The 17,532-nt window shown below is 40.5% G+C and overlaps 1 protein-coding gene across 1 annotated transcript; it reads left to right on the top strand.

The window, feature by feature from the left end:
- Positions 1 to 409: 409 nt before the first annotated feature.
- On the top strand, positions 410 to 17,280 carry cnot11 (CCR4-NOT transcription complex, subunit 11). Its single transcript, XM_052026168.1, has 7 exons — positions 410 to 1,148; positions 5,593 to 5,757; positions 6,567 to 6,719; positions 7,639 to 7,841; positions 13,470 to 13,672; positions 14,178 to 14,274; positions 15,051 to 17,280. Exons 1-7 carry the CDS (start codon positions 830 to 832, stop codon positions 15,246 to 15,248), a joined length of 1,338 nt encoding a protein of 445 aa, XP_051882128.1. The 5' UTR covers positions 410 to 829; the 3' UTR covers positions 15,249 to 17,280.
- Positions 17,281 to 17,532: the final 252 nt, after the last annotated feature.

Below are 17,532 nucleotides of genomic sequence, written 5' to 3'. Positions count from 1 at the left end.
TTTCCCTCCCTCACATTATGCTTCAACAAAAGAAAAGGTAGGTGTACAGCTGCAACCAATTGTAATGAACACGGGTAAGTTTGCAGCCGGGGACCTGGAAAGGGACCCAGCATGCATTAAAGCTGGGAACTGATGTGTGAGCGCACACAAGCTGAATAGCCCATGGGTATGTGTGCATTAATAACAATGCAGCGGAGTCTGGTCTCTAGTTGTCCAAGCTCTTGTCCAGTCTAGTCTTGACAGTTGTCTAATTGTCCTGCCCCATCCCACTGTTCTATAGCGTTTTAATGAAGTGCTCTTTAAAATAAGAAAATCAAATAAAACTGTAGATGCTGCAAATATGAAAAAAAATGCTGGAAAAACTCAACATTGTCTGCTTCTCTCTCCACAGCTGCTGTCTGACCTGCTGAGTTTTTCCAGCATTTTCTGTTTTTATTTATGTTCTATAAGTCGGACTTGTTCTGTACCTTCTCCTCCTCCCTGCTGCCTAACCGGCCACAAGAGTCACCACCTTTGCCGCTCTGCTCCAGCCATGGAGAGACGGGTGGAGAATGAAGCCCAGGAGCCCGGGAGCGCGCGCGGGAGCCCAGGTGCCCGGGGGCGCGCGCGGCCCAGGTGCCCGGGAGCGCGCGCCGGAGCCGAGGCACGGCGCGCCGCCGCGGATCACCAACGGCCGTGCTTTGCGACAGTACCGCGCAGACGCTGGACTCCTGGGTGAAGCGGGTGGTTTGCGGCAGTTCCTGCGGCCTACTCGCCCGCCGCTGAATTGACTCGGATGGTGGATGTTTTGGGCCGGTGAAGGCGGCGGGCTTTCCTGCCCCTGGTGACCATGACGCTGGCTCCCAAGGAGCTGAGCAGCCTGATCGGCATCATCTGCGAGGAGGCGACGAGCAACACCTTCGAGGGCCTGTCCACCGCCTTCCACCATTACTTCGGCAAGCACGACCACTTCCGCCTGGGCTCCACGCTCGTTATGTTGCTGCAACAGCCCGACCTGCTGCCCAGTCCGCAGCAGCGCCTCACCGCCCTCTACCTACTCTGGGAGATGTATCGCACCGAGCCGCTGGCCGCCAACCCGTTCGCCGCTGTCTTCGCGCACCTGCTGAACGCGGGCCCGGCGGCCGAGGAGCAGGATAGGCCGCTGCTCGGTAAGCGGCGACGCCACCGACACGGCTTCCACTTTGCAGACCGGACGCAATGTCCAGCTCTCCAGTTGCAGAAAGTAGCTTTGGGTCCTTCCCCCCGCCCGATATATCGAAATCCAGGGCGTTGACTAGTGTGGGGGCGAGAGCAGGGGGCGGGGACTGATGCTGCCCGGTCTGGGGGAGAGGGGAGCAGTGTGAGGAAGAGGGGGGAGGAGAGTTGGAAAAGGGTAGTGGAGAAGGAAGTAAACAAGAGACAAGTGGTTATCGGCCTGTATGGGGAGGGGAGGAGGTTGAAGTTGGAGAGGAGGAGGTGGATGCTGGCCAGTGTGGGGAGTGGGAAGGGACAAAGGAGAGGTGGATGCTCTCTGTTTTGGGGGTGGGATGGGGAGAGGAACGGGGGTGTGGTGGAGGTGGATGCTGCGATGTCTGAGGGATAAGTGAAGAGGGTGGGAGGGATGGGAGTTGTCAGAAGGAGATGAATTGCAGAAGTTGGAGTTGCCCAATATGGGGGAGGAGGGAGGGAGAGAGGTTTCCCTGTCAGGGCAATAAGAGGGTGAAGGGAGGTGGGAGGTCCTATGTCTGGGTGAGAGAAGGGTGAAGGGGCACAGAATAGTCTTGTCTGGGGTTGTAACTGTTGGCTACCAGCTATGACCCAACTATTCAAAATCTGTGTTAACGATTTGGCTGAGAGGACCAAATGGTAATTTCCAAGTTTCCTGATGACGTGAAACTGTGTGGGCATGTTTGTAGTCATGAGGTTGCAAAGAGGCTTCAAGGGGACATAGATGAGCTGAATGAGTGGGTAACAGCATGGCAGATAGAATACAGGTCCTTCTTGGCTTATGAACACCTGACTTATGTACGTACGAACTGAGCATTTAGGAGACTAATGGTATGGATTTGCTAGCTGCTGCAGGGCTGCAAGCATCTTCTGCCTTCTGGGAACTCGGTTCATGGCCTCATTTCTGACTTGCAAACTGTTCAGGTTACAACAGTTTTGGGGACAAGCTGTACATTGTGGAAAGGTAGGTTATCCACTTCGATTTCTAAGAAGAAAGCAAAGTATTTCTTAAATCATGAGAAATTGGAAAATGTTAAAACTCGTTTTAAACTTGCTTGGCCCTGTTTGCCATGCTCCCTTTAAACTCATTGGGTTGATTGGAAAATTTATTACTGTATATTACAGTGCCATATCCAAAACAAAAGATGAAGTCAAAGTATGTTGGGTTATTAATAGGAGTTAATATCCAATAGTCTGGAAAATCTGCCATTCCAGCACCACCAAAGTCCTGAGGGTGCCATATTGTTGGAGTTTTACTGTTTGTTCAAGCTGCAGTCTAAATTTATGTGAGATCCAATAAGCATTTCAAAATAACATAGAACATAGAACAGTACAGCACAATACATGCCCTTCGACCCACAATGTTGTGCTGACCTTTAGACCTCGTCTAAGACCATCTAACCCCTTCCTCCCACATATCCCTCTATTTTGAATTCCTCCATATGCTTATCTAGTAACTTCTTGAATTTGGCCAATGTACCTGCCTCCACCACCGCCCCAGGCAGTGCATTCCATGTCCCAACCACTCTGGGTAAAAAAACCTTCCTCTGATATCTCCCTTGAACTTCCCATCCATTAATTTAAAGCCATGCCCTCTTGTATTGAGCATTGGTGCCCTGGGAAAGAGGTGCTGGTTGTCCACTCTATCTATTCCTCTTAATATTTTGAACACCTCTGTCATGTCTCCTCTCATCCTCCTCCTCTCCAAATAGTAAAGCCCTAGCACCCTTAGTCTCTCCTCATAATGCATATTCTCTATTGGTATTGGTTTATTATTGTCACTTGTACCGACATACAATTACACAGTGCAGTTACATTGAGTTAGTACAGAGTCCATTGATGTAGTACAGGTAAAAACAATAACAGTACAGAGTAAAGTGTCACAGCTACAGAGAAAGTGCAGTGCAATAAGGTGCAAGGTCACAATAAGGTGCAAGGTCACAACAAGGTAGATCATGAGGTCAAAGTCCATTTCATTGTTCAATAGTCTTATCACAGTGGGGTAGAAGCTGTCCTTAAGTCTGGTGGTACGTGCCCTCAGGCTCCTGTATCTTCTACCCAATGGAAGAGGAGAGAAGAGAGAATGTCCCGGGTGGCTGGGGTCTTTGATTATGCTGGCTGGTTCACCAAGACAACAAGAGGTAAAGGCAGAGTCTAAGGAGGGGAGGCTGGTGTCCGTGATGTGCTGGGCTGTGTCCACAACTCTCTGCAGTTTCTTGTGGTCCTGGGCAGAGCAGTTGCCGTACCAAGCTGTGATACATCCAGATAGGATGCTTTCTATGGTGCATCGGTAAAAGTTAGTGAGAGTCAAAGGGGACAAACCAAATTTCTTTAGCCTCCTGAGGAATTAGAGGCATTGGTGAGCTTTCTTGGCCATGGCATCTACGTGATTTGACCAGGACAGGCTGTTGGTGATGTTCACTCCCAGGCAGCATCCTGGTAAATCTCCTCTGCACCCTTTCCAATGCTTCCACATCCTTCCTATAATGAGGCGACCAGAACTGGACACAGTACTCCAAGTGTGGTCTACCAGAGTTTTGTATTATCTCATGGCTCTTAAACTTGATCCCACGACTTATGAATGCTAACATCCCATAAGCTTTCTTAACTACCCTATCCACCTGTGAGGCAACTTTCAGGGAATCTGTCAATATGGGCCCCCATATCCCTCTGCTCCTTCACACTACCCAGAATCCTGCCATTAACTTTGTACTCTGCTTTGGAGTTTGTCCTTCCAAAGTGTATCACCTCACACTTCTCCGGATTGAACTCCATCTGCCACTTCTCAGCCCAGCTCTGCATCCTATCAATGTCCCTCTGCAATCTTTGACCATCCTCTACACTATGCACAACACCACCAACCTTTGTGCTGTCTGCAAACTTGCCAACCCACCCTTCTACCATTAATAGTCATTAATTAAAATCACAAAAAGCAGAGGTCCCAGAACCGATCCTTGTGGGATACCGCTAGTCACAGCCCTCCAATCTGAATGCACTCCCTCCACCACAACCCTCTGCTTTCTACAGGCAAGCCAATTCTGAATCCACATGGCCAAGCTTCCCTGGATCCCATGCCCTCTGACTTTCTGAAGAAGTCTACCATGTGGAACCTTCCTTGTTAAATGCCTTACTAAAGTCCACATAGACCACATCTACTGCACTACCCTCATCAATCTGTCTGGTCACCTCCTCAAAGAACACTATCAGGCTTGTGAGATGTGATCTGCCCTTCACAAAGCCATGCTGGCTGTCCCTGATCAGACCATGATTCTCTAAATGCCCATGGATCCTATCTCTAAGAATCCTTTCTAAGAGCTTGCCCACCACAGACATAAGGCTCACTGGTCTATAATTCCCTGGACTATCCCTACTACCTTTTTTGAATAAGGGGACAACATTTGCCACTCTCCAATCCTCCGGTACCATTCCCATGGACAACGAGGACTCAAAGATCCTAGCCAAAGGCTCAGCAATCTCTTCTCTCGCTTCGCGGAGCAGCCTGGGGAATATTCAGTCAGGCCCCAGGGCCTTATCTGTCCTAATATTTTCTATCAGCTCCAACACATCCTCTCTCTTGATATCAACATGCTCTAGAACATTAACCTTACCAACACTGTCCTCAGTGTCATCAAGGCCCCTCACCTTGGTGAATACTGAAGAGAAGTATTCATGGAGGACCTCACCCACTTCCACAGCTTCCAAGAAAAAAAAATTGAGAATGTCTTATTTTTACAGCATTCTAGAAATCGTAGCAAGTCAATGAGCTTTAAAGATGATATTTAGGATTAAATGGAAAAATATATTTTTGCTCAGGTGCCAGTTGAGTAAATTCCTATTTGAAAGACAAGTTACGTTTAAATAATTGGTACTGGATGAGGGAGATGTACTGGATGTTGGCTTGCAAATAGCCCTCATATGTAATGTACTGTCTCTTGTCTGAGCTCTTTTATACTTGTGATGATGTAGATCTAAGTACTTTGGAAAAACTGGAGGCCTTCAGCATGGGGTGGTTGTACTATAAATTGTATGATAACTGTCTCCCTCTAAGTGCAGAAAGTAAGTCAACCTTCATCACAGACCTAGAACATGGATGCTGCAGTTGCGAATAAAGTAGGGGTTAGCTGCTTCATGTTGATTTTCATCAAAGAATCAAAGACACTTCAGAAAAGCGAGTCAAAATGCATTAATTTAGGGAGTATTGTATTCCAAGAAAATTCCTGTGGGCAATTAGAATTCTTAAGCATGCAAATAAAATGAAAGGTCCATATATAATCAATTATCAGAACTTGATGTGGTAATATTTGAATTTTTCATGCTTTGCAGTTGCTAATGTGTAATAATTTCTCTGTAATAAATTCAAGACTGAACCCTTGTTTTGTTTGACAGGATTTTTACCACCTATTACACCTCCAGAGAAGTTTTTCTTATCTCAGTTAATGCTGGCTCCTCCAAGAGAACTGTTTAAGAAGACTCCCCGTCAGATTGCATGTATGGATGTCGGTAACATGCCTCAGTCTGTTGACATCAGTGGTTTGCAACTAGCCTTAGCAGGTGAGTGAAATTGTTGTATACTTTTTAATGAAGCTGTTGTCGCAGTACATTCGCCTGCGGATCTTGCAGTCAAAAATACTGAATTTTATTGTTGCCTCATTCGTAGCTGATGTATATTCTTTCAATATAATAGCTGGAATCGCTTTGAATAGATTCTGAGACACAAAGGCAATACAAAAAAGAAACAAATCTACCTCTGACTGGAATTGTTCAGAACCTGCTTTACTGTTTTAATCTGTCTCTGCTCAGTTAGCTACTCAATAAAATTTAGCAAGTTGAAGCTAAATTTCAAAACAATCTGGTTGCCCTATTTAGATGCTAAGGGCAATGTGAATTCCTAACTGAAACAAAAAACAGAATTGATATTATGAAGAGCAAAAAAAGCTGATATAATATCGTCAAAAGGCTATGGAGGCAGGGCACATGACGGGGTTTACAGTTGACAGTCCATTGTATTATAAATAAAGTCAGTTCACTCATGAAAATTGTCTGTTTAAATAGCAGCAGGGACAAATTTGTGACAGAAACTACTGCAGATTTTGCCAGGAAGGACAATGTTTCTAGAAAAATGAAATGGAGGATTGTTACATATGAATTAAGTGCATAAAGTTGATCTCCATCACTTATTCAATGTGATTGACAGAAGAATTACCCAATAGGAACAGCTTTTCAGTACTGTAGCCTTTGCAAAAACAAGTCCTGTGCTTAAAGGCTGACCAACTTCAGATAATTTTTATAAGGCATAGTATGATATTCTCTGAATCCATTGTTTGTATATTTTTGAGTCTAATCTTTTATTTATCCTGCAGAGCGCCAGTCTGAATTACCAACACAGAGCAAAGCCAGTTTTCCAAGCATACTCCCTGATCCTGATCCCGACTCTTCTAACTCTGGATTTGACAGTTCTGTAGCAACTCAAATCATAGAGGCTTTAGTGAGTGGACCAAGACCACCAATAGAAAGTAGGTGCTCTTAAATTGATATCCAAGGAAAGAGTTTAGAATGTTTGACTCTCATTCGCAAAATGTGAGTTCAACTTGGGCCATTATTTTCAATGAATTTATTTTGCTAGCTCTTGTTATGATAAGTTACTTGGCACTGAAGACCATGCAGTTTGGTGTGGGACTAAGTTAGCAGTAATTTCAGAAATGGGCACCATCATAAAAATTGAGGCCACTTAGTCTGCCTGGCAGATGTAGTACATGGGAAGGAAGCAAAAGAGTAGTTTGGCTTTATTTCCATGCTAATGGCCACTCCTTTGAGGCGCCCAGAATGATTTGCAATCCTGCATTAGTATTCTGAATTGCTTGAGCTCTGGGGATTTTACTCGCATTAACTTGAGGGAGATCTTCTGCATGTAAAGAGTACTCAGCCTTTCACTCTGCCTAGGCTCATAGATTGTGGATTCTAGTGCGTTAAGATGCTAATTTGATGGTCCTTATCCCCTTTACAATTACAGTTGGAGAAGAAAGAAACCTAAGCAGTCACAATGTTTTCATAGAAGTTGTTATGGAAAATGAACAGATTGATGTCTTGTATTAAAAGATAGTTTTCATTTCCCTGGCTTGTAAATATTGTTCAAAGATAAGGGAACAGTTAGTGGAATGGCAGGAAATTGGCGCCCCATCCTAGGGAGTCCATTATCAGAGTGAAATCAGAATAGTGGTAGTGAGGACCCCTTGTGGAGTTTAAGACTTGTGCGTTTGGACTCGGCAACAAGAAAATTATGGATTTTCTTAGAGTTACATGGGAAGTGCCAGGAGTTCCACACAGAATTATATGCATTTCCCAGGAAATTCCAGGCTAATACACTTAATTTTTTAATCAATTTTTGTTCAAGTTGAATAGTAAAAATAATTATTTTTTTCTTCTTGTGTGAAGGTCACTTTCGGCCAGAGTTTATTCGGCCTGCTCCTCCACTTCATGTATGTGAAGATGAGCTAGCTTGGTTAAACCCAACAGAACCTGATCATACAATTCAATGGGATAAAACCATGTGTGTTAAAAACAGCACTGGGGTGGAAATTAAGCGCATCATGGCAAAGGCTTTCAAGAGTCCTTTATCTGCACAGCAACAAACACAGGTAATTGCAAATAAAGCAGCTGGATCATTTTGACCATTGATAAAAGCCATCACCAATACTCACTTTTATGAAATTGCAGCTCTGGCGCCCTTGCCGTGTGGTGAATTCTGATATCATCTTTACCAATAAGAGACAACTCTAATGGCCAGATGATATGTGATAATAAAGGTGGGAAAGACAGAGTCGTTTTAATGGAGGTTTTGAGTCTTGTTTAGATTGGGCTAAACAGATTAGCTTGTATCAGAAAGGTAGTGAGTTTCTTAAGGTCGGGGTAGTTGTCTGTAACGATATGTCCCAAAACCAACAAAAGAATAGACCAAATTAGATTTAGCAATGAGTAATGAGCCCAATTTTGTATATTGCCTGAAGAATTGTGATCATTTGTCCAAAGGGATCATAATATGATTGAATTAAACCTTGTCTGTGGAAGTGTGAAATTGTTTCAATATCTAGAGAAGGCTGCCTCCAATGGGATGGAAAAGAGACTGTCCATAGAAAACCAGTTAAATGAATAATGTTTATTGTGATAGAGAACAAGTTCATTTTGAGAATGAAGTTCTTTTGGCTCCAAAAAAAAAACTCTGGTTAAGGGACAAAATTTTAAAGGGAAAGCAGCACACAAAAAGCTCAGAACCTACACGCTGGGAGATGTACAAAATATAATGAAAGATGACAAACAGGAGTAGGAATAGAATCTACAGGAATAAAAAAAATCTTCTGTTGGAGTAAAAAGATTGGGACCACTGTGTGCTCCCCCACCCACCTTCAGTTATGGCTTAGCTTTTATTGCTTGTATTCTGAATCAGGGGATTTTAGGTTCTAGTCTCAGTTGCAAGACTTGAGCACAAAACTCTAGGTTAACACATCAGTGGAATACTGAGGGCTTGCACACTCTTTGATGTGCCATCTTTCAGACAATATGTTAAACCAAGGTACTTCTTCTCTTGAAAAAACAAAATTGTAGATGCCAGGAATCTTGAATAAAAACAATACAAAGGAAACACTTAGGAATTCAAATTTCATGTCATATCAGTGACAATAAATCTGATTCCGAGACCCTTTGTCAGAACTGGGTAAAAGAGAAAACAAGTAAGTTAACAGGTTAGAGAGGATGGGGAGGGATACGTAGGACAAAGAGAATATCTCTGATCTCCTGTTCTTGATTGTGTGTAAAAGATCTCAGGCACTATTTCAAAGAGTGGGGATATCTTTATGTCCTACCTTCTGGCTGTTAATACATTGCTATTTGTTTGAGCTTTCTTTGTGCACACATAAAATATGTTTCCTACATTATAGCATTGATTACTCTTCATGAGTATTGGTTGTAAAAGATGTAAGGTATCCAATGACCTTGCCTCATCTCTTTATCCTTGAAAAGTTGTTGACACTAAATAAAAATAATAACGTGGCAGACATTGAATAATTACTCTAGGTAATTACAGCAGAACAAGAGGATAGTCTGTATGTCCAAGAAAATTAATATTAAGTAAGGGGTGGGACTTGCAGCAAACAGAATAACAATAATGGGGAAAACATTGGCACAAAAGAATGACAGATCTCCAGTACAAAATGGTTTCTATCCCAGATTTTAAAGAAGTGTATGAGAACATTGCATGTCCTGACAATAATCTCAATTCAGGAAATGTTTCTTTAGTTTGGAAAATTATACACGTCGACTCTGTTTGAAAATTGAGAGAGGAAATCCAGGGAATTATAGACATTTATTGTCAGGAAATTACTAAAATCTTTCTATAATTTCTGTAAAGAGAATTAGCTGGTGGAAACAAAGTCTAGAACAATGACTGTGCTTAGTGGAATAGACTTCAGTTAGGGGCATCTAGGGAAATAGTGGATGGGCTGATTGCACATCCAGGCACTTAGGTGATATAGCTATAAGTGAAACATGACTTAAAAGGGGTTCAGTATGGTTCCTGGTTACATGGTCTCAGATGAGATGACAGTTATTTAAAAAATAAAGTCACAGTATCAGTTAAAACAAGTTAATTACAACTGAGTAAGGATGATGTGCTTAAAAAAAAATCAACATGAGCCCAACATAGTTGAACTGAGGGGGAAGTAAAGAGTAATCATACTGCTGGGAGGAAACTAAGACTAGCCACTGTCATCTAAACTGTTGGAGAGAAAAATGAGAAATATATAAGCAGGTTTTTGAGAAGTTTAAAAACAATAAGGAAGAATTGGGAGATTTCAACGATCCTGCAAACAGTGTGAAAGGTATAGAGGTTGCAGCACCTTTAAAATCCATCATCACAAGGTCAACAAAAGAAGGAGCAGTTCTGAACTTGATTTAAGGAAATGCACCTGAGCAGGTGGAATGCCCATTGGTAGGAGTATAAATTGGTGGTAGCAACCATAATGGAGTTTGATCTAGCATGGCTTTGGGAAAGGACAGATGGACCAGGAGTCACAGTTCTTAATTGGGGTAAGGCCATTTTTTCCAGGCTATTAGATGACTTGGTAAAATTGGAGTGAAAATAGCTACTGGAAGATGAGTTGGTATAAGAACAAAGGGAAATATTCGAGGGATAACGGTTGGAACATTAACACTAAGAAAAAGGCTTGGAGTTCCCAAATCTGGACCCTTCTGGATGTCTAGTAGCATGTTGGGTAGGAAAAAACAAAAAGGATAAATGTGTCAGATAGCAAAAGCTCAATATTATAGAATAGCTGGAGGAATATTGAAAGTGCAGGGATGAAATTAAAAAAGAAATTAGGAAGAATCAAGGCAAACTTAAAGCTGTTTTAAATAGAGTGCAAGAGAATAACAGAGTAGGGCCTTTTTGGAAACTGAGAAGCTAATGGGTGTGTGGATACAAAAGACATGGATTGGTTCTAAATGAATACTTTGCAGCATTCTTTATGAATAGGGTACTAATGCAAATATTTAACAGAAGAGGAGTGAAATATTGGATATAATAAGCAGTGAGTGAGAAAATATTGATGGTTTATTATAGTTGGTAGCATGTAAATTGCTAACTCCAGAAAAAAATGTAAATAAAAACAAAACTGCAGATGCTGAAAATCTGAAAAAAAGTACTGATTTTAAAAACTCAGCAAGTCAGGCAGCATCTGTGGAAAGAGAAACTGCTAACATTTCAGGTCTGGGACCCTTCATCAGAACTGAGAGAAATGAGTTAGTCTGGGTGGCAGAGATGGTGGGGGAGGGTGATGGGTAGAATAAAGGGAATTTCTCTGATGGGGTGAAATATATTCTAGATAAAATGTATCCTAGGCTGCTAAGAGAAGTAAGAAAAAAAATAGCAAAGATTCTTACTAATATTTTCTAGCTCCTCCAGCTATAAGCACCGTGACTTGTAGAAGACTGAAGATTTGATAATGTGGCACTGTTGTGGAAGAATGGAGTAAATAGTACAATTTAAAGAGCCAGTAAGCCTAACATATTAGATTGGCAAATAATTAGAAAAATTCTAAATGGACATTATCAATCTTCATTTAGAAAGATGCAGATTAATTAGGGACTGTCAGATGGATTTTTTTGGGACTCTTGTGTCTTAGTAACATGTTTGAAATATTTGAGGAGGTAGCAAGGAGGATAGAGAAGGGTAATTTATGTGGATTTTCTCAAATTTTCACATGCCAGATTGATCAGAACAATAATCGCCCATGCATTTTTCACTCTGCCTCTATATGATGCTGTGGAGAGTAAACCAAGCAGGTGGCTGAAGTAGTCTTCATTTTCCTGGGCTCAGAATGACACAGTGGAGGCTGAAAATCTGTTGGCTGCCAGTTTTCCCCTGGCTATTGAAGTGGAAAATAAGAAACTTCCTGTGCTGGAAACATAGAATTTGCTTCCTCCAGCTCCAGATGCTCTTTTAAAATAAATCCAACACTCTATGAATATTAATACTGTGCCAGAGAACTGGAGAGTGGCAGATAAGTAATAAAGAAAAGTCAGAAAATGATAGGCAGGTTAGTCTTCAATAAACCACGTGTATAAAACGTGGTGGGATTCCAAATACGAAAGAAAAATCTCACTGGTTAATTAGGACCAGTCAGTATCAGGTTCTGCATTATAAGTTTGCATGACTAACTGTGTATAATTATTTAAATAATTGAAGATAAAGGCTGTGGCTGTAGTTAGTTTTGAAAAGCACCTATTAAGATATTCAAGTCACAAATCTCTGCTGTGATAATGCCACATGGATACCAGGATATTTGAAGGACAAAAGAAAACAGGAGAAGTAAAGAAAAATTTCTTCCATTGGAAGGTTACAGATTGGTAGTTGCTTGAGCTACTGTTAATCTAGACTTGGAAACTGAAGGATTGAAAATTAAGGTAAGATACTATAACCATTAGGTAGTGACATTTCATGGGGAATAAAAATACAAAGTGACTTTGGTGTGAAAATATTAGCAAAGACTGTAAAAGTGTAATCCACACTGTTTGTATCTAGAGGGCATAGAATGCATGAGCAAAGAGCAGCTAAGGTTCTTTAAGTTGACCCAAGGAATTCAAAATTATAGAAGAAAGGGTAAGTAGTGGTGGGTTATGGGATGTTTAACAAGAAGGCATAATTTAAAGAAAAGTTATTTAAGGGGCTTTTAGAAAAAAGCAGCAATTTTATTTCAAGTGATTAGACCGTGGAAGTGTCTTTAAATCATTGAAGCAAATTTGATAGATTTTTGTAACAGGTGTAATTGCTTTAAATATTGGAATATTAAAACGCAAGGGAAGTGGACAACAATGTGGGATTAGAATATGCATCTTAGATTAAAAATACAGAGTAGTGGGGCAGGGAGAAGATAGGGAAAACATCATAGGGGAGAAAGAGGATATTATTGAGATCACCTTTACTTGTCCAATCAATTTCTGTATTTTTTGTTGTAATCTGTATCAAAACAACAACTTGCATTTGTATACCTATTTTTTGCAGTAAGTTGTTGCATTGCATTTCACAGGACGAGTATCAGACAAAATTTGACACTAATACATATATTTGTACAGATGACCGAATGGTTTGGTGAAAGATACAGGTCCTAACATCTTGAAGAGTAGAGAAAGTTGGAGGGATTAGGGAAGGAACTCCAGAGTTTGGCACCTAGGTAGCTGAAGTTTTTTTTTGTGGGGGGGCACGGCTCATGGAAGAGAGAGCGAGCGCTTTAGAGAAGTAGATCAGAATTGAAGATGATAACTAAAGCCATAAAAAGATTACAGCAGTATATTCATGTACATTCTAAAAGTTGAACATGTACATTGAATTTGTTTGAACTTTTAAATTTATAATACTGTGTGTTATATCTTTTTAAGAAATGGTTTTGAATGATTACAATATAATGTCTTGGGTTTATGCATAATTACACTAAAATTAAACTGCTTTCAGAGTAATTGCTGTAAGCTACTTGTGAAACAATCTGAAGTTTACATTGAAGATATTTTTTTTCCATTTTCTATATATGGTTAACTGATTTATCAATTTTAGAACTACAGTTTTGCAGTGCTAAAAATCAATTTCACTATGTATTAATGCTAGTTCTAATTTTGCAGTAGTTATTACCGATCTATCATTTGACACTGTCTCTGCAGATTGGCACACATCAATAATGCATCTAAGTAACAATGTTTTTTTTTCCTTTCTTTTGTGGTAGCTCCTTGGTGAATTAGAAAAAGATCCAAAGCTAGTTTACCACATTGGACTGACTCCTGTCAAGCTGCCTGATCTGGTAGAAAATAACCCTTTGGTGGCAATAGAGATGTTACTGAAGCTGATGCAGTCAAGCCAGATTACAGAATATTTCTCCGTACTTGTAAATATGGATATGTCTCTTCATTCAATGGAAGTTGTAAATAGGTGAGTTCTGTGCTTTGTTTTCTGCCCTACTTTAGCACTGCTCTGCTCAAGACATTTGCACGTAAGAGAGGGAACTACACTTTACATTCTTCAAAATGTGCCAACTTAGAGTATGTTGTGCTGTAAGAACTTTGTTTTAATAATGTCTTGTTGATCAATCTGTTCCCAATTTTGTCTTCATTTGACATGTTCACAGTAGGAATTCATGTGACGCTGGGTTTGGTATTTGAAATGACTAGCGCTTTAAAATTTAACACTCGCATCTGTCAATGTGAAAAATACTTAAATTCTAGTTTGTTTTATTGGATAAACTCTGCGTGCCCAGGTTTGACTTTGTTGAACACAGCTTAAATCTATTCTTCCCTTGCCTGATACCACGCATGCTCACCACCTCCACTGGTCAGTAGATAGCTGGGGAATGTTTTTTTGACAAAAATTGGTCAGCTATTCATATGGTATAATTTTCTGGTCTTGAAACTGATTACTGTTCTTGCTTACTTTGTAGGCTAACTACAGCTGTAGATCTTCCTCCAGAATTTATTCACCTCTATATTTCAAACTGTATTTCCACTTGTGAACAAATCAAGGATAAATACATGCAGGTAATTAACTTGTTTATGTATTATTGAATTGATTTTTTTCTACAGTAGTTGCTGTTAATGTGTGCACCTTCTGTGTGTTGTATTTATATATTTGTGTATTATTAGAGGGCAGGGAATTCCAGTCCTTTTGTAGGATGAAATTTCTCTTTTTCACTGTTTAATTGGCTGGTCCTTTGTGCTGTGACTAGGACCCTAGTTCTAGTCTCTCCAGCTACAGCGAACAGGCTAAAGTACCTGGGGTTCAGAATCTTGCTTGTTGATCTCAATATACCATTTTTTTCTGAACCCATGGCATCTTTATAACTACCTTTTAAATTCAAGACTCAGGTTTTTGACTGAAGATTTTTATTTTATATCTTTACAAATTGCTCTTCCAGCTCTCTATACCATTGATGATCAAATTTATTTCCCAGATATGGGTTGACATTGTAAATACTTCAGTTTGTCATGTGCTTTAAATTTTACCCCAGTGGAAAAATTAGGGTATGGAGGAGAGGACAGAGAAGTGAGCACCTTTGGGCAGGTAAATCTTAGACAACTACTAAAGATGGGGCAGTCAAAATTCACAGATCACCAGAATTAAGAAGCACAGTGATGCACCACAGGGCCAGAGAAACCTTACTGGTACAGGAAGGGATGAATATATATATATATGAAAAAAATTTTTCACAGATCAATTGTATTAGGTATGTATTGCTCAGAGTGAAAAGTAAGCTATGTGATAAACTTTGCACCACCATCAGCATCAAGTGTAAACTAACTCTTTTATCTTTTAGAACCGCTTGGTGCGCCTTGTATGCGTCTTCCTCCAGTCTTTAATCAGAAACAAAATAATCAACGTCCAGGACTTGTTCATTGAAGTGCAGGCCTTCTGCATTGAGTTTAGCCGAATACGAGAAGCAGCTGGCCTATTTAGGTTACTGAAAACGCTGGATACTGGAGAAAATCCTCCAGAAGCAAAATCATCAAAATAAAGGAAGGCAAGATTCACAACTTAAGATGGGAATGCATTGGAAACTTTTCTGTGATTTCAGTGCACAACTGGAAAAATAACTAGTTTTGTTTCAAAACCGTAAGGCTTTCTTAACCAGCAAGTTTGCCCAAATGGGACCTGATTTATTTTCTTGTTATACAAGTATACAAACTGATACTGATTAGCATCCTGGTCACATTTTGGGAGGGTAGAGTTATATAGCAATGAACATCTTTTTGCTGACTGCTATTTAATTTGGGGTAGGATGTACTTTCTTTAAAAGAATACAACCAGTTTATTTCATTTCTTAACACCATATGTATAAACATGGTGCAGATTATCACATTTACCTAACGACAGAAAGTTCATAAAGTAAAAGATGTGAACAATGTTTAAATTGAAACTTCATGGATATTGATTACAAAAGTTTTATTTAAATTAAAATGCTGAAATATGAAGCACAATATACTTGGTTATTGATATTTGTATTGAGGGATAGAAATTGCTAATCTAATTTTTAGTGCTCCCTGATGCATTGCTCATGTTTTTGTAGGCACATCACCTGACAGCTGGGTTGCCAGCAACTGCATTCACATTAGTTACAGGAGATGGGAAAGTGCAAATCATATTTATTGGTGGCTTTTGGAAACATTATGCTTGTATTTTAATTATTTTAGGATCTGGGCATCACTGATAAGGTTAGCATTTATTACTTGTCGATAATTGGCCTTATGGTGCTGATGAGCCTCCTGGTGAATGGGACTTGGACAAGGCATTTGAGTGGTAGTGTTTCCTTGCACTTATTGTCCCACATGTAATAGAGATCATGGGTTTTAGTTGTTGGAATGGCCTAGGTTTGAAAATATACAGGCAACCCCACATTACAACCAATTGGGTAACAAATTTCACCCTTACAGAATCTGCAAATCACTATCCAAAAATTTGAGATGCAGAATAAAATTCACCCTTATGGAACTTTTTCTGACACTCTGCATAGTGGGGATCCATAGTAGCCATGATCAGCTCCGTAAGTTATCCCTTGCCCTTTACTCCACCTCCACTAAGTCACTGAGCTTTAACCCATTACTTCCCTGAACTCCTACACCACCTTTCTTCCATGAATCCTGATCCTCAAATTCCATCCCTTTCCCTGATAAAACCACTTCCTTAATCCTCTCCTAATCCACGAGCCTTGTGTGTCGGAGAAAATGCCTTGCAGATGAAGAGTGTGGTAGTGCTGCACTCTGAGACATCTGTTCACATGTCCTCGGACTGGAGAGGCCAGGGTAGAGGAGGGCCTTGGCTGTGACTGCCAACCCAATCAACATGGTTATGTCATATCCAAATCTTGTTGCCCAACAGTATGTGACTAAAAGCAAAAAAAAGATAAAATCTGTTGTTTCTTTTACACAAGCTTTGACCATCACCTGAGTCTAATGTTAGCCTTCCCTACTCTGTACTATTGTAAGGTGGCCTGATGCAAGCTTGAGGAACAGCAGCTCATCTTCCTACTGGACTTGATATTGAGTTCAACAGCTTCAGTTAATTTGATTTCTGTCTGTATCTCTCATGCATCTGTGACACTAGCTCAGTTTTTGTTTCTATTTATGCCTCTGGGAATTGAGGGCAATGCCAACTGACTATACCTTCCTCTTTTGCACCCCCTACGTTTCTCTACTGCTCCGATTCACTCATTCACCAGAATACCTTTTTGCAGCGTATCCCATGATCGCCCTGCTTTTACTCTGAGCCATCCCCCTTCTACCACCATCCCTGCAGCCTTAACAAGCTTCTTCTGTCTCCATCCCAGTTCTGCTGAAGGGTCTTCTACCTGAAAAGTTAACTCTTGTTTCTCATCCCACAGAGGCCTGACCTGCTGAGTATATCCAGTATTTTCAGTTTTTTTGGATTTCCTGCATTTGTAGCTTTTATTTTAACAAAGGTAATGTTCAAGTATAGTACCTGATTAAATGCACAGTTAAAAATAATTCACTATTACCAAGCAGTTAATTGTCCATGTTTTTCCTAACTTTTTCACTATGGCAGTGTGATTGAAGTACTATTCATTTTACCTTGTGGTTGTAGCTCCAAGCACAAGGAAACACTTTTTTGCAGCATAGTTTCCATCGCTAATGCACCATGACTGTACTGCATACTACTTACAAGCTCTACCATAGCAATTTGCTTTAACAGCACCTTTAGCAATTATAAACGAAAGGTGAGCAGCATGTTCAAGCTACCCTCCAAATCTCATCCTATGCTGCTGTGGAAATATATTGCCATTG

The sequence above is a fragment of the Pristis pectinata genome, chromosome 11 (genome assembly GCF_009764475.1).
Source record: "Pristis pectinata isolate sPriPec2 chromosome 11, sPriPec2.1.pri, whole genome shotgun sequence".
Classification (NCBI taxonomy): Eukaryota; Metazoa; Chordata; class Chondrichthyes; order Rhinopristiformes; family Pristidae; genus Pristis; species Pristis pectinata.
This window is presented reverse-complemented; position numbering and strand designations above follow the sequence as displayed.

What these genes read in the sequence shown, in the direction of transcription:
- cnot11 (XM_052026168.1), top strand. Translation starts at nt 830, where the DNA reads ATGACGCTGGCTCCCAAGGAGCTGAGCAGCCTGATCGGCATCATCTGC. An exon ending in TCAATGGAAGTTGTAAATAG is followed by an intron (nt 13,673 to 14,177) that starts GTGAGTTCTGTG and finishes CTTACTTTGTAG; the next exon opens with GCTAACTACAGCTGTAGATC. An exon ending in TCAAGGATAAATACATGCAG is followed by an intron (nt 14,275 to 15,050) that starts GTAATTAACTTG and finishes TTTATCTTTTAG; the next exon opens with AACCGCTTGGTGCGCCTTGT.